The sequence below is a fragment of the Thermobia domestica genome, chromosome 13 (assembly GCF_964235325.1).
Source record: "Thermobia domestica chromosome 13, izTheDome1.hap1.1, whole genome shotgun sequence".
Lineage (NCBI taxonomy): Eukaryota > Metazoa > Arthropoda > Insecta > Zygentoma > Lepismatidae > Thermobia > Thermobia domestica.
The window spans coordinates 155,657,554-155,682,342 of NC_137466.1; the positions used below are offsets into that span (position 1 = coordinate 155,657,554).

Below are 24,789 nucleotides of genomic sequence, written 5' to 3' on the forward strand. Positions count from 1 at the left end.
GATTTCCATTGCATTGCTCTTGCGTATTAAGAAAAAAATCATGTATAATTCCTAGGTGCCCCTTCGTAACCAAGAAACTTACATGCGCCGTTCCTGGGTTCAGTTCCTTCCGAAATTCTTTCTGGCCAAAATGTTATCTTGATATTATCTTATAGATGGCGGAAATGGCAGCTCAACCAGGAAGTAGCGGGGGTCAAGACGATGCATCACGTCCCTCGGAGTCTTCACGTCAAAATAACCTACAGCGTATTCAACAGCGAAAACAGCAAGTGTATAACTGGCCACGAAATAAGAAACTTCTGAAGTTAGGAATTTATTCAGCATGTCAGGTAATAATCAACCACAACATGTAGTGTTATGTATAAACTCACCTAATTCCTTTGTATGGCCCAACTCAGATCGAAGTAAGTTTACAGCTTAATAAGTGGATGAAATATTGTCACAAAAAGCAGACCCAGGATACAGATAAATGTGTACTATGCTTAGTATTTGAAAATATATGGTACCTTGCTTAATACAGTACAAACATTTAATTGCATAGAACTAATATTATTGAGTAAATGCTTTAAAAATCATCCAAGCAATTTCTTAGCTTTGTCTCGTTATAATATGTTACATTCGTTTATCTGCAGAACAATAGAGTTGTATTCCATTTGAAATTAATGTACAAACGAACGTTTCATGTTCATGAAAATTTGTAGCATGGAGAAATTATACAAGAAAGTTTGAGTTCGCATTATGCACACCACATAATAGATACATTCACTCACTTATCTGGGCATAGATTTTTATTTATAAGCAGTCGTTTCACTCACTTGACTGGCATGCTGCAGGTCGTTTTTAGAAGCTGGTTTTGTCCAAAATATTCATCATATATTCATGAAAACAGCTGTTCTCGTGATACAGATTAAGTTTTTCACTCTTTGAGTTAGTAGACATATACAATAATTATTTACAATACTATTTACATGACCGTGGTGCTATTACTTTTGAAGAATATGGAGTAAACATTTTGGACGAAACTAGCATCTGTAAAGGATCTACTGAAGGCCACACGCAAGTAGTGATTGTCCTTAATCTACGCCCAAATTGGTGAGGAAATATATTTTCTTTAAGGAATTAGGTTCCTATTTTAAATCAATATTTTGAGAATGTGTTTATTTTCTGAATTACATGTGCAGATTCTGTAAATATATCGAGCAAGTGATTATATCCGAATGGTGTTTCGAAGAAACAGAACACTTTATTTATTTATTTATTGAACAAATTCCCAGATACAGCATAACTTTGCCATTTTACACAGGGACATGCTAACAAAAGAAAGAAAAAAAACAAGATAACAATAACAACAACATAGAAAAAAGAGTGTAAGAGTAAAACTATTCCGTCAAAGCTCGCTTAATTGCTCTTTCAAACACTGGGTAGCTCGAAAATATGTCCACATCAGTTGTTACTTGATTATAACAGTTTGGTATTCTATAAAAAAGAGACCTCTGTATAACAGCCAACCTAGGACGGGCAAGATGGAATAGGTGGGTATTCCGGGTGATGCGGGAAGGGACACGTAAGGATAGTTCCTGAAGTAATATTTCCGATCTTAAGTTTCCATTAATTATTTTATGCAGATATTTCAGGTCAGAGATAGTTCTGCGTACTTCAGGAGTCTGAATATTAAGATGTCGCAAGAGTTCCTTCTTAGATAATATTCGAAGTGCAGGAACACGAAAACGGACTATAGCGATGAAGAAATTGAGAACAGAATCAAGTCTGGAGAGATGTGTAGGTGCTGCCATGGCCCATATGGGAGAGCAGTACTCGATCTTGGGCGCTATTAAAGTCTTATAAAAAGTTGCTAATGAAGAAACAGTGCGTAGTTCGGTGAATCGATAAAGAAGTCCCAACATGCGCATTGAATTCTTTAGTATTGAGGAGATGTGATCAGAGAATGTAAGTTTTGAATCAAAGATGACACCAAGATCATTATGACTAGCAGAATGTGTGATAGGGGAATCGTTGATATGGTATGTGGAGGGAACAGGAAACTTTTTCAAAGTAATAGTAATACTGTCACATTTCTTACTGTTGAGTTTCAAGTGCCACATTTCACACCAGCCTGTAAGGTAATTTATGTCTTCCTGTAGAGCAGTTGTGTCATGGAGACACGATATTTCTCTGTATAACTTACAATCGTCAGCAAAAAGCAGAAGGCCACTAGGTTGAGCTGATAAGTGCGTGTAGAGATCATCCATATACAGGACAAACAGCAGAGGCCCAAGTACACTCCCCTGAGGCACCCCTGAGATCACGGGTTGGGGGTTAGAAGTCGCCCCTGAAAGAACAACTCTCAGTTTACGGTCCTTCATGTAGCTTCTGATTAGAGAGAGAAATTTGCCATGTACATTAAATCTATTGGAGAGTTTATGAAGAAGATGAATGTGACTGACAGAATCAAAGGCCTTCGAGAGATCAAAATAGATAACATCTAATTGAGTATTGTTATTCATACATTTGACTGCACAGTAAAGAAGAGTACTTAAGTTTGAGAGACTTGAGCTTTTCGGTAGAAAGCCGTGCTGAGAACTATGGATGTAAGGTGAGGTGAATTTAAGTAGCCTGTCTTTGATTATTTTTTCGCAGATAATTGATATTACAGAAAGAAGAGATATTGGCCTATAGGAGGATACATGATCTTTAAGTCCTGATTTATATATTGGGGTCACTTTATCAGTTGATCACCTACGAGAAAAATATTCCTATGTGATGTAATATGTTGAAGTCCATCAATATTTCTAATGTTTTTCTGTAATTCATCGACTGGATGCAATTTAAAATGAGAGTCCTAAAACTTCCTTCAATTATGCGTCTTCCAGATAGACAGATTTCTTTTAAAAACTAACTAAATATTCATGCTAAGCTGTAAAATACGTAAGTTTCACTAAATCACACTTGTGTACTTTAATATTGTACTATGAGTTTTTTTAAAGTTAGTTATCGATTGATAAAATATTGTGCTGTATACGTACGGTTTATAATTTTAACGATTAACAGAATGTTTATATTAAATTGTAATTATCAGTCTGAATTATCTCTAATGTAAAGAATATGAGTTCAATATTATTTTACGATCATTTTGAATTTAACGATGAAGTTACAATAATGAGATAGTATTGCATAATGATGAAAATTAACTTCCACAATATTTCTTGTTGAGTTAATTCATTTGGCAACTAATATCTTGATATCCATAAATAAATCTGCTACATGAGCACAATGTTTCTCTAAGAACTACTAACGTATTTAAGTACTAATGTGTTATTTGTATGCTATTGTAGAATGATGACTGCAAATGTAATGGATGGAAGACACCGACGCCACCAACGAAGCCTCCACGGGTTGATATATCACAGCCACTGGCTAGTTTTACAGATCCATGCAGAAGTTGTTCTCATTTATTAGGTAAGTAATTTTCCTTAAAGTTATTTCTTTAAACGTGTGAACCTTCATCTTTACTTTAGTTTCTTATTTCTATTTCTATTTCTGGGGCCGCGGTGGCTCAGTGGTAGAGCGTTCACATCTGGTGCTTGGAGTCGTGGGTTCCTCGGGGTTCTCCCGTTTCCTCCCACTTTCTTCATTCCACCATTTCATTCATTACTCATCATCACCGTCTACTTTAGCCTAACCGGCATAATCGTGGGACGTAAAACTCAAAGATTTCATTTCATTTTTTCTATTTCTATTTCTATTTTATTTATTTATTTATTGTAACCAGTTCCAAATACACCTTTTAAAACCTTAATCTACGAAAGCATGAACCTTAATCCTTATTTAGTTTCTTATTGGGGGGAGGGGGAACACGGTGGCTTTGATAGAGTATTTACATCTGGTGCGTGAGATCCCTGGTTCGATCCCGGCCAAGTGAGTTTGTGGTGGACAACATCGTGTCCGTGGGGTTTCTCGGGTTACTCTCGTTTCTCCCACTTTCTCATTCCACCAATTCTTTCATCATTATTCACTTGCTTTAATCGTCTCCCTTAGCCCAAAGGATATAACCGTAGGACGTTAAACTGAAAGATTTTAGTTTCTTATTTTATTTATTTGTACCCATTCCAAGTACAGCTTCTAAAAACTTTTGGGCTCTTCGTACTAGGATGCAAGAATGTTAATAATCCAGTCTCGATTGCTATTAGGGTAAACTGGCAATTATGACATAAATTTCGTACATACATGTAGCTTTATTACATAGAATATTCTTACAAATCATCTTGAACTCACATAAACCTGCTTCGGCAGATGTTTGTATAATTTTCCCTCTTTGGTAAATAGGATCTTTGTTGACTTTGACACGGGGACCCGGATTCGATTCACAGTACATATTTTATTGGAATCCGACGCTACACTGTAGCTTCACGTTTCGTGTAGCTTCGATGCTACAAAAACAATGTTAAAATAATTTTAAAATACTTTTAAACTAGAATAGAATTTAAACACTTCAATAGCTAAGTATTCCAATACAATCTTGTATTCTGTGTCCGATGTGTTACTCGAATCATTACCATGTAGGAAACTAAGGTAATGACACTTCTTACGTTCTGTTATACTAGGTGCAGACATTCGCCGTTGAATCAAATGTCTGTCATAAATATCAGTACCAGACATTACTTATAGATAAGAATTTGATGGAGTTAAATTTTTTGTAACTTTAACGCAATGTTTCTTAAACTTTTTTTTTTTTTTCTCAGTGGGGAGCAGTTTCAGTAGTCAGAATATTTTATGGACCCCCTTCTGTTGTTCTCTTCTAAAGCATATTTATCGATTTTTTATGTTTCGGGCATATGCGAATATACCAGAATACTTGTTTTGTAAAAATAGGCATTAAATAAAATTACTGTAATTTAAAATTGATGTTAATAATAGAAAATACTTATCGAAATTAAGGAACACATTGTAATATTTCAGATTACTCATCTAGTAATGCCCCTCAGTTAATTTTCCGTTTAATATTTTGAGTATAACACTCGAACACTCATCCTCAGAGGCACACACTAGCATAAGTCCTTTTTCACAACACGATCATCACATAGGTTTTTTTTTTTTTTTTTTTTTTTTTTCTTAACAGTGGTAATTTAATATAAGCAATTACCAGTATTGAGACAAGAAAACAATCGATTTCTGGAAAAAGACTTAGGCCATTCTATACCCCTAAACATGAGTGTCGGAGTGTTACACTCAAAATATCGCAAGAAAAATTGACTGAAAAACATTCCTGAGTGAGTTATTTGAAATATAGTAAATTTTTTTTTTCAAATAAATGAAAGTTATCAAGAATATTGTTTAATAAATCATTTATAGAGGCTATGGGAATTCGACTATTTTTAATTTTTTTAAATATATAATTAACTTGCAATTGATTTTTCCATTCTTTTTTTTTAGACCAATGTACAGTATAAGAGTACCACAAGGACAGATCTCGCGGATCATAGTTTGAGAAATGCTGCTTTAACTTAAACACAGATTCGCAAGGTTTTACTGTTAATCTGAAAAAATGTTGAAACAACAACAATAATAATAATAATATCACAGAGATTGAGAAATCTATAATTAACTAACGCGGAGGTTTCTTTCTTCCAGAATCTCATGTTCGACATCTAGAGAACCTATCAGAGGACGACGTGAATAGATTACTCGGAATGGTAGTGGATGTTGAAAATATCTTCATGAGTATGCATCGAGAAGATGACTCGGATACAAAACGAGTTTATTATTATTTGTTTAAGGTAAGTCAATCAATACATTTTTATCGTGATAATACCATTATTAAGCAGTTAATTATTTACCAAAAAGTGTTATTTGTTAACATACTGTATTGTGGTCCGACTATAATTTCAAATATTTTCCCATCTTTCTGCTGTTCTTTGATTAAGAGTGAGGGTCTTCGAACTTCCTAGAAGATGTAGGATTAAATGAAATTCAAGGAGCGTCGCTCTTAATTTCAACCAGGTGAAAACAACTGGAAGATTATAAACAAAGAGTAAAAGGAATGCACAATTGGACTGCAACTCGAAGCCGGGTCTCCGACTTTCTTGCCAATGACTTAACTATTACGCTACTTATTCCAACCAGCCGTACATTCTATTACACATGAAGTTGGTGCTCAACCACGCAGACGCAACTCTTGTTGCACTTTCTACATTAGAGAACACCTCTGATGGTTGAATCATATATTGTGTATGATAAATCGGGAAAATAACCAATTGCTCTACAGGTACGAATTCAGTTATGTGCAGAATGTGAAAAATATGGTGATGAAAAACCTGGAAAACGGAAAAATGTCAGCAAATTTGAGAAGACCGGGAAAAGTCAGAAATTATGCTTAGAGTCAGGGAATTTGTAAGGATGAGATTTTAAAAACATTAAAAACGAAAATTCTAAGACGACTTCAAATGTGGTTGAGCGGTTATATTTTAATTGGCAACTTAAAACTTATAAACTTACTTAACGATGTGTAACAAACATTTATTCTGTTTTTGGCCAGTATCTTTTGTTTTTCGCTTGTGCAGTGGGATATCATATTAGTGAATCATTCACAAAATGCAGTTGGATCAACGATCCAAGGGTAAATTCATTTGCGCCGCACGCATAACCAACTTTTTTTTTTCTATCCCACTATTTTCGATTTTATCGGAGTTTCTTGTCCTGCACTAAGTGAGAGTAGCTTATCACACAAAGAAATGATTTTGAAATACTGATACTCGTATTTGAGCTTTTGTGTTTTCATTGTAATGTATTTTAGTTCGTAAAGAAGTTTATTTCGGAAGTCTTATGAGATTACTAAAATAGCTGATGAAGTTGCTCATCAGCGTATGGATTGGGTCAGTACTTAGTGGATAGCTGAACTAATTGTATTGGATAACTTACAAAAAGTGAAAAAAGTTATTTGACTGGACCTGGACTCGAACCCGGTCCCGGCCAACGGCGGAAATTGAACACTAGTTCACATGGACGTGAGTGTAAAGCCTTAATCACTAGTCTATGGAACCCCCTGGATAAAATACTACCCGTAACTTTATCTGGAAATATACCTTTAACAAGTCACCAATAATGAGTTTCAGTCACATATTTTCCCCCTTCGAATTTCATTATTTCTAAGTAATTAGTTTTTTGTACCATTCTAATCTTTCGTTTTTGTATAATCACTTAGTTTTAAACGCTACTCTAAATCTAACATTTTATTAGTGAGTTGTATACTCATTCTTGTAAATATTACTTTCAGTTATTGAGAAAGTGCATCCTTAGCATGACACGCCCCGTAATTGAAGGACCACTAGGCCAGCCTCCATTTGAAAGACCAAGTATCGCGAAAGCTGTTATGAATTTTGTTGTACACAAGTTTGGTCATTTAGCTCAGCGGGTAAGTAATCAGAAATAATTACAGTAAGTCATTATGTATTTTTTTTTCGTTGTTTTGATCCTCGTCATGTGACACAGGATGTCCAAAAAGTTACTGTCATAAATAGCTTTAGTTTCTGCGCCTACTTGGGAGTGTATTGCTACATCATACACTGACCAATGGCGCCTACTTTCCAAAATTTATGTGGGTGCATATCAATGGCGGAGCGTGTTAGTCTATATGTTTGTTTTCAGAGAAGTCTTGATGATTGATTTATTTTTAGTTAAAATCTTTTATGAACACTGTCATAAGGGCTGTGCTGTGATAAAGTAAAATATACTGGTACTATAAGGATAAGTTAGGGCTACCCTAGCTCAGTCGGTAACACGGCTGACTTAAACGCAAGAGAAACGAGTTCAAACCCGGCTCCGAACTAAAAGTCTTGTGGGTGCGCATTTGTGTGGGCTCCAAAGCACCCACGTAGTCTGCGCGCATGACACTGACTGATCGTCGCACAAGCGCAGTAGGTCGACTTATTCTTGCTTATGTAATTGCAGGGTGTCTATCAGTCACGAAAGTCACGAATGTCACGAAAAAGTCACGAAATCAGAAAACGGTCATGAAAGTCACGAAATTTAGCTTTTGGGTCACGATTTTTTTAACTGTACAAATGTAAGTACAGATTGGAAAATTTTGTTTTATAAAACGCCAAAATTCACCACCAAAAATGTCTGTGGTCGGCTTTAGACGCTACCAAACCGCAAGAAAAGTACGTTTCTATCGCATGGATGAAAATTCGGTCTAATTCGCACCTAAATTCGCTCTTGAAAATGTTAGGAAATTTTGTGATTTGGTAAAGAAAAGGTCACGAAAAAGTCAAGAAATTTCATTTTGGAATCTCAGTAGACACCCTGAATTGTTAAATTTAGCTGATTTCACCAGTTGAGAGGCGTTGTTGACGTTCGTTTTTTTTTTAATCCCCAAACAAGAAGTGAAAGAATCCAGCACAAGCTCTCACTGTCAAACTTATATGTATGTCCATTTGGAAACAGCAAATTTCCAGGAATTTTTTAATACGAGGGATCACCAGAAAGTTATTAAATGGATATAATACATCCACATATTATACTGTGAGGAGATACTTTGTTTTGTACCTTGTTCAAAACTTATACATACATGATACTTTTACCTGTATAACAACGTAAAAAAGTTATTACTTTAATTTAACACTGTTTCATGGTAGTATTTAACAAATATACCCGCATAAATATGATTTTTTTTTCTTGTTCTACAATGTTTTTCTCGAGTAGAAAACCAAACGGAAAAAAGATAAATTTATTTAAAAAAAAAAAAAAAAACTTGGACTGGTAAGACTTAAACCCTAATCTGGTGTGTGGGAATTTGGTACGCGAACACCAGACCACGGCGAAAACTGGTAAATGATGTTCATTGTAGTGGCTTTCACATCACTCTCTCTTCGTAGCCTGATTTTTGGATCGTTACTTTATTTTATTCACTATTATATTTTACGGATTTTATGCTTGAAATATTTTGACACCAGAAATGTGTTACGTTAGTTTCTAAATTCGATTCGGCACATTCTTTACAAAGGTACTGAAATACAAGTTTTTATTCTGACAACACTGTTGAGTCAGGTACTTCAGATTAGTAGTCCTCTTTGGGACTACTTCCGTTGTAAACAATTACTTGTTTTTGTGTATTTTGCAATCTATGGATCAAAGCTGTAGCATCCATCTTCTCAATCCTCTTACAGCTTGCAACACTGCTACATATATATATATATATATATATATATATATTCACCAAACAGCAAGACGTAGTGCCATTGGAAGTAAGGAAAAAGTACATATCCAAGTTGGCAACACTACTTACGTCTGGATGATATGTCTTTTGATAGTCTCTATAGTGTGTATAATGTTACTAAAATTTCTTATAGGTAGCTTAAGTTATTTGAATTTATCTTCAGAGTCTAGGCAAATCATGTAACAATTTAACATCCGATATTTTTTTCTAAATATATACCAATCACTGATCAAAAATTGCCTGATGTCAGAAAAAAACACTTCACTGAAGGGGAGAAATCCGAAATTTTAGCCGTTTTTATTATTCACTATATCTCCGTAATCACTGGAGCTAGAACATCCAAACTTTTCTTATTATGTTTTTCTAATTGTCTTCTACAATTTAATTCTAGTGCATTTTTTAGATATTCGTCATTTTATGTTCTTTCAAAAAATGTATACTTATATTAGTGTACGATTGATAGTGCCTGAGTTATAAGCGACTTTATTCTGTCGTGTGCGAAACTTATCTGGCGCGGCCCAAGAGTTATCTTCCCACAAACGGTAGATATTAGCAGCTGATAAGATTAATATATATATATACATGTAAGTTTGTCTGCCTGCAAATATATAATCCTGATGATTAATTCTGCCTATAATCTAATTACAGATATCCATTTTTAGTATCGATTGAGAGGTTTTTCGGAAAATAACCCTTGTCAAATCACAAGATTTCTCCGAAGAATGAAAAGAGAGCTTTCTCTAGTACACAGTATGAGAAACTCTGCAAATCTGTTTCTTTATACGTGTCTCTGATACTTCAAAAACATGCAGAAATATGCAGGTTTCTATTCATTTTTCTGAAACAAAGTCTTGTTTCGATAAGGGTTGTTTTTGCTACAAGTCCTTCAATTTATGTACTACAAAGGTACTGAGCGAAATTAAGCAGGAACTAGATTTCAAAATTGCCTTCAAGAGAGAATCATGAACAATTTGCCATCCACGTTTTTTATATATTACCACCTTTCCCTTTTAATACTTACTGTAATGGTAAGAAAAAAAAAAAAGCAAAAAATAAGATATGCCTAACACATTTTATAAATGATCAGTTTTTAAACTGTCAAATCTTATTTACAGAAGAAGCACTTGCCTATTATTAAGATTGTGTACAGTTGCTATAATACAATATATCTATAGTAAGAAATAATAGAATGAAACCATATACTTAAGAAATTTCTACAAAAATGAATAAATTATTTGATTTCTAGTATTAGTTCTCAATAATGTTATGCCACTCTTCCATAAAAGTAACCAAGAAAGTTCTGTCGCTACCACTTTCGAACATCGATATGTCACCTAGGACGTACCTGGAAGATCAAAAATAGTCCCCATAACATCGACGACCTTTTGCTAACGTTCTAGAAGGTCATGGATTTCATCGCGGAAGAACTTGGTGGGCCGTGAAACGAAGAAATTAAGTGCATCTTGCACCTCTACTAAGGATTTGAACTGGCGTCCTCTAAGATGATAGTCCAAGGAATGGAACAGGTGATAATCGGACGGTGCAATGTCCGAGGAATATGGCGGATGCAATAGTTTTTCCCATCCAAAGCCTAGAATGGTGTCCCGGGCCATCCTAACCACGGGCGTTGTTCTGTAACAGGAGGACACTTTGCGGTTCAGAAGTTCTGGCTCCAGAGTTTTAAGTTTTTCCTGAACACGACTCAACTGACAGTAAACAGTCGCATTGATGCTCTGACCAGCTGGTAGCAGTTCCCGATGCATTGTGCCGCGAGCAGTCCACCAAACACACAAAAGGATCTTCTGCTAGTGCAGTACTGATTTCGGCTGTTTTGGAACCGATTCATCGGATGCTAACCAATGATGGCGGCGCCGTGGAGTTTCTCATCACATATCAACAACTTGTCCAGAAATGGCCCCTATTTCAGACGATACAGCAAAGAAACACAGATGTCTGCTCGCGTTGCCTTCTGGCCCGGAGTCAAATCATGTGAGACCTATCGACCCAACTTGTAGTGCTTTCCGAGTTGATGGAGGTGCTGCCGAACGGTTTTTCCCGTCGCATTGAATTGTAGTCCCAGTTCCTCGCATGTCTGGCCACAGTTTACCGCAATTGCTGTGTGAAGATCTTCATTTTGTACATGTGTTGGTCTTCCGGCAAGTAGTGCGTCTTCAAGTGTTTCTTCACCGTCCTTAAACTTGTTAAACCACACTGCACTGTCCGTGTAGTCACAACATCCTCACCAAAGCCTGGCATATCTTTCATCCCACTGCAGCGGCGTTTGATCCCAGTTTGAAGTTGTACTACATACACGCTCTTATGACGCTCTATGGAGGTCCAATGTTCACTCTGTCCTTACGCAAGTTCACGGTGTAAGTGAACTGCCACAACCAGCTAGTATGTTGGATATACCCACACCAGCAACTGACCTTCACCTTATCTCCATTTGCATTCAACTCAAGGTGTGAGGGGCAATTAAACACAGACTTCCACAAAAAAGCGACAGAACTTTCTTAAATACCTTTATATCTCGAAAAAAAAAATAATAATAAAGAAAGAAATTTGTGATGTCTTTAATGCATCATTCAGTCTTCTTCACCACTCTGTTCATTAACTGATATTTAATTTTTGTACTCGCTCTGACAACTACACATTGAAGTGCACAAGAAACCGCGATTCTTACATTTGTATTTCAAACTTATACACTCAAGTTTCTGACAGCTACATATGATAATCTCTAAACAAGCTTTGGGAATACCTTCGACTGTTTTCAAAACTGGTTTAAGAATTTGGTCCTCCAAGTACCAACCGAAGTCTTTTGGCCTTGGTAGATCAATCTCACACTTATCAGCATTTTCAAATTGCTGTTTGGTAATGAGATCTCTTTATGTGTTGTTTCAGAGCATCACTAGTTGGAGGTAATTTCTCCAGGGTGCATTTTCCTAAAAGTAGGAGCCTAGCTTCATCACATATCTTCGCATTAACTTTGAGGAGCTTTGTGGAAAACAGTTTCGCAGATTCAGTAGCGCTTGCTGATAAAGGAATCTGTCGTAAGGAAAATAAAAGGTCACAGTTTTCTAGCATTAGTAAGGAGACACTTCTTGATCTTTGATGTTCCAACTTGATATGACGTTGTGCCGCATTCAAGCGGAGCGTGATAAGGCATTACCTCTCTTCTCATTCTTAGGTAACTGGTGATAAACTGGAATAAACCTTATTGTCTTCGAAATCCCGCCGTCATATACAATTCTTTACAAGAATTTTGGTGTATCAAGAGCAGGAATACATCGGTGTCTTTACTCATCACAACAATTCTTTCTCTACTTATGGTCTACTTACTCAGAGAACTGTGACCTTTTACTTTCCCTAGGACATATTCCTTTATCAGGAAATGCTGTTGAATCTGCAGAATTGTTTTTCACAAAGCTCCTCAAGGTTAATATGATGGAGCTAGGCACCTACTTTTAGGAAAATGCAGGGTATGGAGAGATTACCTCCAACTAGTAATGCTCTGAAACAACATATAAAGAGATCCCATTACCAAACAGCAATTTGGGAAACGCTGATAAGTGTGAGATCTATCTACCAAGGCCAAAAGACTTCTTAGTACTTGGAGGACCAAATTCTTAAACCAGTTTTGAAAACACTCGAAGATATTCCCAAGGCTTGTTTAGAGATTACCATGTGTAGCTGTCAGAAACTTGAGTGTGAAAGTTTGAAATGTAAATGTAAGAATCGCGGTTTCTTGTGCATCCTAATGTGTAGTTGTCCGAGCGAGTATAAAAATTTAATATCAGTTAATCAACAGAGTGATGAAGACTGAATGATGCATTAAAAACATCACAAATTTCTTTATCTTTTTCGAGATATAAGAGTGGCGTAACATTATTGAGAACTAATTCTAGAAATCAAATAATTTGTTCTCTTATGTAGAGATTTCTTAAGTATATAGTTTCATTCTGTTACGTTTCTTACTATAGATATATTGTATTATAGCAACTGTACACAATCTTAATAATGGGCAAGTGCTTCTTCTGTAAATAAGATTTGACAGTTTAAAAACTGATCATTTATAAAATGTGTTAGGCATATCTTATTTTTTGCTTTTTTTTTTTTCTTACCATTACAGTAAGTATTTGGTCTAGGAATTAATTCGTGCGGTTGGTACGCACACATTAAAGCTGTAGTACAAACACAAAATACATAAATACCTTAAGAAAAATATTGTCCATCGCTAGCCACCACTTTCGCCCATCTGTCAGGCAATGTACGGATTCCGTGCCGAAAGAAGTCCTCATCCTTGGAAGCGATCCAGTCAGAGACCCATGTTTCGATATCTTCTGAAGAAGTAAACCGCTGTCCAATCAAATCGTTGTTCATGCAATCGAACAAGTAGTAGTCCGAAGGAGCAACGTCTGGTGAATACGGCGGGTGGGGTAAAACTTCCCATCCGACATTTTCTAAATAGGTTTTGACCGGTTTTGCGACATGTGGGCGAGCGTTATCATGTTGAACAATAAGTTTATCATGTCTGTTCTCCCATTCTGGTCGTGTTCTGGCCAGAGCTTGCTTCAAACGCATTAATTGTCGTCGATAACGTTCTCCATTCATAGTTTCACCCGGTTGCAGCAGCTCATAGTACACCACACCTTTCATATCCCACCATATGCACAGCATAACCTTTGCACAGTGAATATCTCGTTTTGGTTGTGATGGACCTGGTTCACCTGGTTTCACCCAGGCCTTTTTTCGTTTAGGGTTCTCGTAATGGATCCACTTCTCATCACCCGTAATAATTCGATGCAGAAACCCCTTTCTGCTCTGTCGTTGAAGCAGCAATTCGCAAATGGTTTTTCGTCTTTCAACGTCTCTGTCTTTCAATTCATGTGGAACCCAATGTGACATCTTTTGAATCATTCCCATGGCTTTCAAGCGTTTGGAGACTGTTGTTTGATCAACGCCTAATGCTGCTGCAAGTTGTTCCTGCGTTTGACACGAATCCTGCTCGAGCAATGCTGTCAATTCTTCGTCTTGAAATTTTTTGGCTGTCCAGCTCGCTCTTGGTCTGCCAAGCCGAAATCACCACTTCTAAACCGTGCAAACCACTTCTGACACGTTCGCTCAGCTAGAGCATGGTCACCATACACTTCCACCAAAATACGATGACTTTCAGTCGCACTTTTCTGCATGTTAAAGTAATGCAGCAGGACACCCCGCAAAAACACTTTATCAGGCACAAATTGCGCCATGTTCACTTAACTACAAACTGGTGTTGTTGACGCTTTAATCCACTGCCCTATACTACGAACGATACGCGATTACAGGGGTTTGCAACACATGTGTGGATACACGGAACTGTGGGACGCTCCGTTCGTTGCGCCATCTCTTGTCCACCCGCACGAATTAATTCCTAGACCAAATATTAAAAGGGAAAGGTGGTAATATATAAAAAACGTGGATGGCAAATTGTTCATGATTCTCTCTTGAAGGCAATTTTGAAATCTGGTTCCTTCTCGATTTCGTTTAGTACCATTGTAGTACATAAATCGAAGGGCTTGTAGCAAAAACAATCCTTGCCGAAACAAGATTTTTTTTTTTTCAGAAAAATGTATAGAAAGCTGCATGTTTATGCATGTTTTGGAAGGTATCAGAGACACGTATAAAGAAACAAATCAACAGAGTTTCTCATACTGTGTACTAGAGAAAGCTCTCTTTTTATTCTTCCAAGAAATTTTGTGTTTTCACACAGATTATTTTCCGAAAAGACCCTCAACTGATATTAAAAATGGATATTTCTAATTAGATTATAGACAGACTTAATCATCAGGATTTATATAGGTACTTACAGGGAGACAAGATTATATATATATTAATCATCATCAGCTGCTAATATCTACCGTTTGTGGGAAGGTAACTCTTGGGCCGCGCCAGATCAGTTTCGCACACGACAGAATAAAGTCGCTTATAACTCAGGCACTATTAGTCCTACACTAATATAAGTACACATTTTTTTGAAATAGTATAAAATGGCGAAGAACTTTTAGAGGAAACATTTTTCCGAATTCGATCTTGTAAAGAATCTGTGGCCAAAAAACTGATGTCACGCGCAACCAATACTGAGTAAAACTGAAAATAACAAGAAAACCATTATATTCCATTATATTTAGCTAAAAGGTGCACAAGAATTAAATTGTAGAAGATAATTAGAGAAACAAAATGAAAAAAAAAAAAAAAAAAGAAAAGAAAAGTATGGATGTTCTAGCTCCAATGGTTACGGAGATATAGTGAATAATAGAAACGGCTGAAATTTCTGGTTTCTCCCCCTCCCCTCCCGTGAGATTTTTTTTTTTTTTTTTTTTCTGGCATTCGGCATTTTTGTGATCAGTGATGGGTATATATTAAAAAAATATCGGATGCCAAATTGTTACATGATTTGCCCTTAAACTCGAAAAATAGAGCACTTTTGTCAAGTTAATGCCTAGACTATAATTAGCAATAATATGCAAAAGCCGTTTTACAATTGGGAAGTATTCCTGGTGTTATCCAACCAGGATTTAAATATATACATGTAAATACACACACACCAGTATACGTATGCACAAATACAGGATTTAATTTGTTCCTGAGCTTCTGATATGTAGTTCATTACAGTAATAAAACTCTTTTATTAGGTGTAATTTCAACGAAAGGAAGTCGAATTAGGAATAGAAAGTATAACGTATCCTATGATATAGTGCCAGTAAATGGCAGTTATTCGGATGAGGGAATCGAGATGTCAAGTAGAAACATTTTCTGTCAAGTATACACAATTTTTAAATATTTGTTGGAACAGGTGATGGACGACTTGTTATTCGTATATTGATATTTGACCATCAATACGTGACATTTTTACTAATGTAACGTGAATGTTAGAAATCTTTAAGGCATATTTTTTGAATTCATACTATTCATGATAACTTTCACAATAGTAAAAATAAATTAATAACAGGTATTGAATTTGAAGTGTATTTGTGAAATATTTATTTGATGTATGAAATATATATATATTGTGACAATTTTAATTATTTATTTTGCTTTTTTCAGGAATGGCAAACTATGTATGATTTAGCAAAAATGTTCCTTCACTGTTTAAATCACTGGAATTTTGAAACTCCGAGTGCGCGTCGTCAAACAGTTACTCACGAAGAAGTTTCAGCGTATAAAGTTAATTACACAAGGTAAGATTAGATAGATGCAGATATTGATTTTTTTACAGTACTTTTGTTAAATTTAACTGGTTGTTGTAGTTGAAACGTACGTGGCTTTTATTTAAATTGTTTCCGATGATCCGTTTTCTTCAGTGGTATTCCAGGGTTCACACTGACGTTGAAAGCCAGGGAAATTGCTACGTTTCGAATAGAAGTCAGGGAAAATACATTCAGATTTCACGAAAGGATGCAAAAAGTTCCTATTACGTAATCGATATTAACAAGCAAAAGGCATGAAGAGCATCAAAGCATCAATGCAGATTCAAAAAGAAGATGAAAGTGCTGTAAAATCATAATTATCTTTAGAAATAAAGAAGCTTGAGCAGCACCAAAAAGTGTTAAAGTTTCAAGCTTTGAAAAGAGAAAATATCAGATGTTACAGAAGAAGGAAATAAGTTGGGCTTGTTGTTTGTAGATAATCAGAAATAGATTAAACTATGAGATATGTGTACTTATTTGAGGTATTCATCATTTCGAACTATATTATATTGTTTAGTTTGAATGTTTTATTGTTTTCCAAATACAGGAAGTTTTGTCTTAAATATTAATAGTAAGAAAGTATGTGGTGTGAGTGGAGAGCACTGACTACAGGAGTGAGAGGGTGTTTGGCTGCTCTAGGAAGGGGACTGGGTGGCGTAGTGGTTAACGCATCGACACGTTATGCAGCAGATCCCGGGTTCGAGTCCCGGCCCAGTCAATCACTTTCAAAGAAATGCCATATACGGTCCGATATTCCTTCATTTTCAAAGATATTTTGCTCCTGCAGAAACACGAAATAAATTGATATCTTCATAAGTATCTTATCAAGTATTCCTGTGTTATTTTCTAATTTGGCGTGAAGAATATATGTGTCTCAAATGTGTAATGAATGAATATAGTATCTTAATAGTAACATTTGCCACGTTACGCAATAATTTCAATATTAAAAAAAAGCGTATGTTTTATTAGTTCTTCTCTTTCCTCCCTCATTCTCATTTCCTAATCAATTCTTAATCATTCACTTTCATTAAGCAGTTATCTCCTTCAACCCAAAGAGCATGTGCCTAGGATGTTAATTTCAAGATTTTATTTATTTATTTATTTATTTATTATATAACAGGGTGCCTGTCGGTCACGAAAGTCACGATAAACTCATGAAATCAGAAAACGGTCATGAAAGTCAAGAAAAAGTCAGAAAATTTAGCTTTTGGGTCACGATTTTTTTAAAAATCTGTACAAATATAAGTACAAACTGGAAAAATTTGTTCTATGAAACGTCAAAATTCATCATCAAAAATATCTATGATCGGCTTTAGACGCTACCAAATCGCAAGCAAAGCACGCTTCTATCGCATGCATAAAAATTCGGCCTAATTTGCATCCAAATTTGCTCTTGAGAATGCTACGCAGTTTTATGGTTTGGTAAAGAAAAGGCCACGAAAAAGTCAAGAAATTTCATTTTGGAATTTTAGTAGACACCCTGTATAAACAGAAAAAAAAATGCAAGTCGCTAATCCTTTCTATTTAGTAAACCTAAAACATTCCCCCCTTTCTCGTTCTGAGAGCTCCCTCGTTATTGTATGGCTACTGTACGCATATTTAGAGGGAGAGACCTGGGTTCGAATCGCGGCGGGAGCTCATATGGTTCGTATCCCAGTTAAACTGTAGGTCTATGTCTCATATATCCTCGGTGCTGAAAGGGACGCTAAACCAGTGAACCAACCAACCCTTCTTCGCACTTTTTTCATTCTTTTTGAATTCAGCTTTAACCCCTTTTCCCTTCCGATATATAGGCATCTCAGCATATCAAAGCACTTATTTTGGAACACACTGGTGGATTGTCACTCATAATTTAAGAATTAATGCTAACGAAATATTCAACGATACGTAAAGCCAGAAATTAGTGAGGGTTATCTTGCAACAGACTTAATTTTTTTCTTTCGTTTCAGGTGGTTGGTATTTTGTCATGTGCCTGCTTTTTGTGATTCTCTGCCTCACTTTGAAACAACGCTTGTATTCGGACGAACGTTGCTTCGTGCAGTTTTTCGCTCTGTCTGTCGACAGTTAATGGACAAATGTCACAGCGAAAGAGATAGAATGCCGCCAGAGAAGAGAATTCTAGTCTTAACTCATTTTCCTAGGTAAGTTGCATTTTCTTTCAATAAGAAATCGCAGGGTTTTTTTCTTCTTCTTCCATATGAGCAAGTAGTTATCAAGAGGTCTTATTGCGATTATAGAACTCTTGCATCAAAAGTGCAAAATGTGTTTATAAGGTGATTCGATATTCATGTATGTGACTTAATCTAAACCGTGCTCACTAGTAGAGTGATCCAAATTAAAGAAATCCACGTGGTATTTGTTTGGCCGCACCAACGGAAATCAATATAGAAGGGATACATCTACAGAAAATAAATCTAATTTTAGAATCCATAAGAAATCAGTAAATATACTTTTCGATTATTCCTAAATATCAAAATCCAAACATCGAAATGGCAAAAAGTATTATCTTCCTACATCTTTAGAAGGAAGTAAATTAACGAGAAATTTAAAGTCCTGTATCACAATTACGTCATTCGTTCCGGGAATGGCGGAGAATGCAATTGTAGTTTGTATACTTTAGGATTACTCTAACGGTGAACACGGTTTAGTTAATAAGATTTAGTTTAGTTAGCGATGGACAATGTCGGTTATTTTGTTTTTTATTCCCCAATTTCGATTATTGTCGAGGTTTTCGTTTGCTCAAGTGCTACAGAAAGAATAGCTAAGTTTGTCTGTTCCATGTTATGTTTCTCTGGATCAAAATGCTGTCTCTCAACAAGTGTGTTTTAACCAGATTTTATAGAGTTCCTTTACTATAGTTTTAATATAAGGGTGAGTCATTAGTTTGCAATAAGTTTTGATACAAGGCTAAATCATTATTTGCAATATTCTGGAACACGATATACGTGTTTTTCATGAAGCAGGTTAACATTCAAAATATAGCCTCTCGCGTTGGATTGTGTGCAACTCCCTTCCTGCTAGTTCCTCGATACCACGTCTTGTTCTTAATGGCAAAGAAGTCAGTCACCTGTTTCCGCCTCCTGCTGTTTGTTGAAGCATCGTGATTTCAGGAAGTACGCCATGAACCGAAATACGGATAGTAATCCGAAGGGGCAAGGTCAAGTCTATTCCTAGTATGGTATAATTTGATGCCATCAAGTTCTTGCCGAGTGTGGTTTTGCATTATCCTGTTGCAGCAGGACGCGCCTTCGGTTCACCAGTGCAAAATGTTTCTTTAACGTAATGCAGTATACATCCGTTCCAACTGTTTCGAGTAAAGATCGGCAGGAACGAACTCGAAGTGAATTACTCCCTTGTAATTCCACCACATACACAGAACATGACTTTATGATCGAAACGGCCCTGTTTGGAAGTTGGTCCTTGTTTAAGCATTCTTTTTACAGATTTTAATTTCGGAAAATCACCTACTTTTCGTCACTTGTAACAATCTGTTTTAAGGAAACGCATATCACTTGGATTTTGTAGCAGTTGTGGAAACACATTCACTCTCCTCTGAACCTGAGCTAGGATCAACTCATATGACAATGTGGCAGTTCCTGATGTTTTTCTCGAGTTTGTGAAGGTAACGCACTACATTGACGTGCCGAGTTGGTTTGACAATCTTAGTATGCTGGAAGATGGATTTTCCTCAATCTGTTACCCTGAGGCTTCCAGACTTCAGCTATTCTTTTACATTTTTACACCCTGCACGAAATTTGTGGAACCAACTAGTTGCTGTGCCGTGGTTCACTGTACCTTCTCCCTTTTGCATGACAAATGATTTGGGTTGCTGCCGCGGCGTCATTCCCGAGTTCGAACTTATACAGTTAACGGTTCACGTATCAGACGTTATCGAGCACTCGTCGTCACTTCCAGTAAAAACTGACTGAAGATATTGACGGAGTGGTGGCCTCCGTGTTAAGTACTCAGTTTGCCACGCTAACTCTGGTGCCAGTTTGACGTTGTAGGCATGGTCGATCACGGCGTACACACGCGCCTGTTGTTTGAGTTGTGGAAATATTGCGAGATTTATGACGCTTTTGTATTAGTTTTTCTGAACTTGAACCGTGAGGAAATTGCATTTTTTTCTGAGAATATTGAAGTAAGCCTACTTTGTGATTTTTGTATTCCTGATCAGTATTTTTTAAAGTCATATTAACAGAGCTTTAGTATTTTGTATAGCAATGTAGTATAATTGAATTTCATTGAAGTGAGGACCTACAATATGCATAGATGATTACGATTCTTATAAGACAACTCCAACACATCATTAATCAACTCTGTATTATATTAAGCATACCACTTGCGTAGTATGTTGTGTGTATATATAATGATAATAGTAGACGTTATATATCTAAGAGAAAATTAATTTTGTTTCTTCTATATATGTACAATTTTTCCTTCATTCTCACCTCTTCATTATGTAGATATGTTAGGCATAAACTTAAAATTAAATTAGTAAAATTTTTTTTTCTTTATCTTCTGATAGGTTTCTAGCCCTGTTAGAGGAAGAGATTTATGGCAATAATTCTCCCATATGGGACCCTGAGTTTAAACAAGTGCCTCCAAGCCATTTACAAAATGCACTCGAAGGGAAAGGTAAGCATCATTCATGGCTTTTTTTAAGCATCTCCAGGAATATGCATCGATTAGATTGACCTTCAGAAATACATAATGAACTAATTCTATGTGAGGAGGGTTGTCTTTTATATTGAGAACGCATTATTCTCTGAAGCAATTGGAAGATACACTTTTAACATGTTTTAAGTCCTAAGTTTTTGTATTATGTTCATCTACTTCGTAAGGAAATTCTTAAACAGGATTTAATCTCTTGGATTCTATATAAAAACTCACGACTAAAGAAAACAAATAAATTAACGTTATTATTTGGAAATATTGCAAATTCATATTTTCAATATGCGGAGTCAGTAGAAATCTGTATTAATCATGTAAGAAATTGGAATAATTATATCTATATTAGGCTGGTGCAAATAAAATATCCGCTTTGCCGCCTAGTGGGAGACTTGCCTCAACAACACGAGACACGGGTGGACTAAGGTTATGCGTCTAACGTCACAAACTCAGTACACGTCCAGCAGATAGACTGGGGTACCAGACATCAAAATGCGGTTCGTTATTGAACGAGCTCGTGTGAAAGTACGCCGTGGAGAACACACAATTGTGAGTGAATTTTCTTTATGAATTCAAACTGGGACATCCGGTGGGAGATCATGGGGTTAGGATCGCACGTTAAACTCTAGGTCCGCGTCTCATTTAGCCTTGCTGGTGAAAGGGACGCTAAACTCAAATAAACCAAGTTAAAACCAAACTGGAACATTCTGTACAGCAAGCTGCAAAAAACATTAACGGTGTATTTGGGCTAGAGATGGCAAGTGAACATACCATTCGCCGTTGGTTTGTTGAATTCCGTTCTGATGACATTGCAAAATAAGCATGTTCGAGTGAGCACCTAGGAACACATACGATCCTTGAGAAAAGTCGTATGCATACAGCGTACCACTGTCGTTTGTTCGGTGGCTCCGTGCAGTCGGTAAGGTGAGAAAATTGAATTCATGAGTGTCGCATGAGTTGGCACAGGCTAACAAGAATCGCCATGTTAAGGAAGATATACACTTTTCTGAGTGTGTAGAATAATTTGGAAAATTTCCTACATCGAATTGTCACTTCTGATGAAATATAGATCTCGTAGACAATTGTGAATGGTCAGAACAATAATGAAGTCGTGATCAGCGTCTTGAAAACATGTCCCAAACCATTTCTTTACCTGTATATGGTGTTGCTGCTGTTATGGTGGATGTGATTCATCATGTCTTTCTACGAGGCAAAACCTTCACTTGATGAACTTTAGCCTGAACTTGTCCGCAAGAATCCATCAGTGGTCAATAGACATGGAATTTGGAATTCTCATGTTTCACAACAATTCATGTCCACATGTCGCTCAGAGGATAGTGCAGTCTTTCCATGAATACAATATGAAGCTTCTTTATCCACTATATCTTTACTGACGTTTCTTCCTCCGATTACAAGATCTACTGGCATCTCGATCATTTCTTAGGAGGGAAGATTTTTCCCTAATGATCGGGCGATGCAAGGTCCAGTTGAAAAATTCTTCGCATTGCAGATCCCAGACTCCTTTCACTACGGAATCCATTGGTTTGCTGAACGATGGCAAAAGTATGTGGTTGCAGACGGCGATTATTTCGATCAATGAGGTATTGTTATCTATGTATTTATTTATTCTTAATTCTTTTTTGCTTTTGGAAATGACGTATCCAGGACGGACATTTCATTCACACTAACCTAATAGATCAGAATTATTAAACACACATAAAAAATATTATGTTGCTCAACCCTTATATCTACCAAACAGTAGTTATGATGACTGAATAGCCTTACAAGCAGGATAGTCGGCCCTCGTACACGTTGGAAACTAAAGCAAAATGATACAAATGTGTTCGACTATATTTTTGCTATTTACCGAATGTGTCAGTGTGTTACGTCTCACACCTAAGGCATTTCGTCGCATGTAAGAACTCAATATTAGTCATGGGGACGCGGTGGCTCAGTGGTAGAGCGTTCACCTCTGGTGCTTAGGGTCCCGGGTTCGATCCCAGCCCCGCCAAGTGAACTTTGTGGTGGACAAACACCGTGCTCGTGGGTTTTCTCGGGGTTCTCCCGTTTCCTCCCACTTCCTTCATTCCACCATTTCACTCATCTCTCATCATCACCGTCTCCTTTAGCCTCACCGGCATAACCGTGGGACGTAAAACTTAAAGATTTCATTTCATTTTCAATATTAGTCACTCCTTCTCTGTTAGTGGCATATGTCTTCATTCCAGCAGTCATCAAGGTACTGTTTTGCCATTTTGTTCCGTTCTTCTATAGTGATCCTATAGGTCATTCAGAATCGGTTGTATTACATTGTCCATTTCAGCTGATCAGAGGCGTGCTCATGTCTCGGAATAGCACGTCATTAGACGGATTTCAACTTCCTGAAGATAGTTGCGCTTGGTGTTTTAGTTGTCATGTAAAATGAAGTCATCATCAACGTGTTGATAAAAAGGTTCCACAAATGGTAAGAGAATTGTGTTCAATAAATCTGCTTTTGGAGTGCCTGAATGTATGTCACTTCACAACGTAACTGCCGTCCATTCTTTATGGATCTTCGGGCCAGGGCGTTCATTCTACGTTCTCGTACTCTTTCATTTGTGCATCATTCCTTTCTTATGTGTAAGACTAAACCTGAACTCATTCGTCAAGAAGATACGTGAAGATTCTTCTTCTCTTATTTATACTGGGCAGTATGCTATCTTCTGGTGATTGTGTGCGCACACCTGGACAACTCGCATGAGAGTTGTTGTTCAGATGGTTTTAGATGATATGTCTGGTCAGAACCGTGTTAGTAACCTCGACGAATTCATGCCAGTGTGTAGTCCAGTTGCGTTCCTGCAGGCTGAGATCTGAAGATAACAGTTCTTTATGGCTGTCGTTGATCGTCGGTAACTGGTACACGATAAATATTCCATACGTCTTGCTGTTGGAAATTATTTAGAACCCTCTCGGGTTCGTTGCGGCTTACTCCGATCACAGGTGCCACAGATTGCTGACCCGTTACGTGCGGATACAGCTGAGCGTTGTGATTGTTGGATAGGGCATATCTCACTAACAGTAATGAGAGTCATGTTAGAAATTTTATTGGCAGGTGAACATTCGTGTATGCGAATTGCCATTGATATCCTTTGAGGCGTTTCTGTAGCGCACGTTATAGTGTAATTCTTTTTCTATTGTATATATACATGACTGGTTAACATTTGTCTTGGTAGAGACTTAATATTAGCTCGTTATTAAACTAAGCAAACTTAAAGATCGTGTAGTTTTTTTTATTTTATTTTATTTTATTTTATTTTTAAGTAATAATAAATTAGAGATTTCTGAAGAAAATGATTTATCCCATCAAAGTTTAGTTGTACCTAAAACCTATTCATGTAGATGAGGAAAAATTTTAAAGCAGAGTTAAAATCTAAGAAAATGATTATCTGGAAGCAAGTTTCTTCAGCAGGAGTCTGAAAATCATTGCTTTCCAACTTGGGAGGATCCAACAGCACAGTGGCTGAGGCTCTCAGACTGAATGCTTTGCATATTGTGTTCTTACAATTTGTAATCAACAATAGTGCAGACGAAGCATGAAAAAAAAAAAAAAAAAAAAAAAAATCGTTCTCTTCGTAAAAGAGGAGTACTTAAACCCAGAGAAAGATCTTTATTCTACTAATCAGAAACCGATTGGAACACGAA

At 36.6% G+C, this 24,789-nt stretch overlaps 1 protein-coding gene across 2 annotated transcripts in view; it reads left to right on the forward strand.

Annotated features, from left to right (window-relative positions):
* Positions 1-24,789, forward strand: part of Gcn5 (Gcn5 acetyltransferase) — a 158,942-nt gene that overhangs the window by 29,426 nt on the left and 104,727 nt on the right. For both annotated transcript variants that reach the window (XM_081736712.1, XM_081736713.1), the window contains exons 2-8: positions 156-329; positions 3,333-3,456; positions 5,629-5,774; positions 7,271-7,408; positions 16,295-16,428; positions 18,387-18,578; positions 20,966-21,075. In XM_081736712.1, coding sequence (XP_081592838.1) covers positions 156-329; positions 3,333-3,456; positions 5,629-5,774; positions 7,271-7,408; positions 16,295-16,428; positions 18,387-18,578; positions 20,966-21,075 — 1,018 coding nt within the window. The remainder of the gene's footprint in view (positions 1-155; positions 330-3,332; positions 3,457-5,628; positions 5,775-7,270; positions 7,409-16,294; positions 16,429-18,386; positions 18,579-20,965; positions 21,076-24,789) is intronic.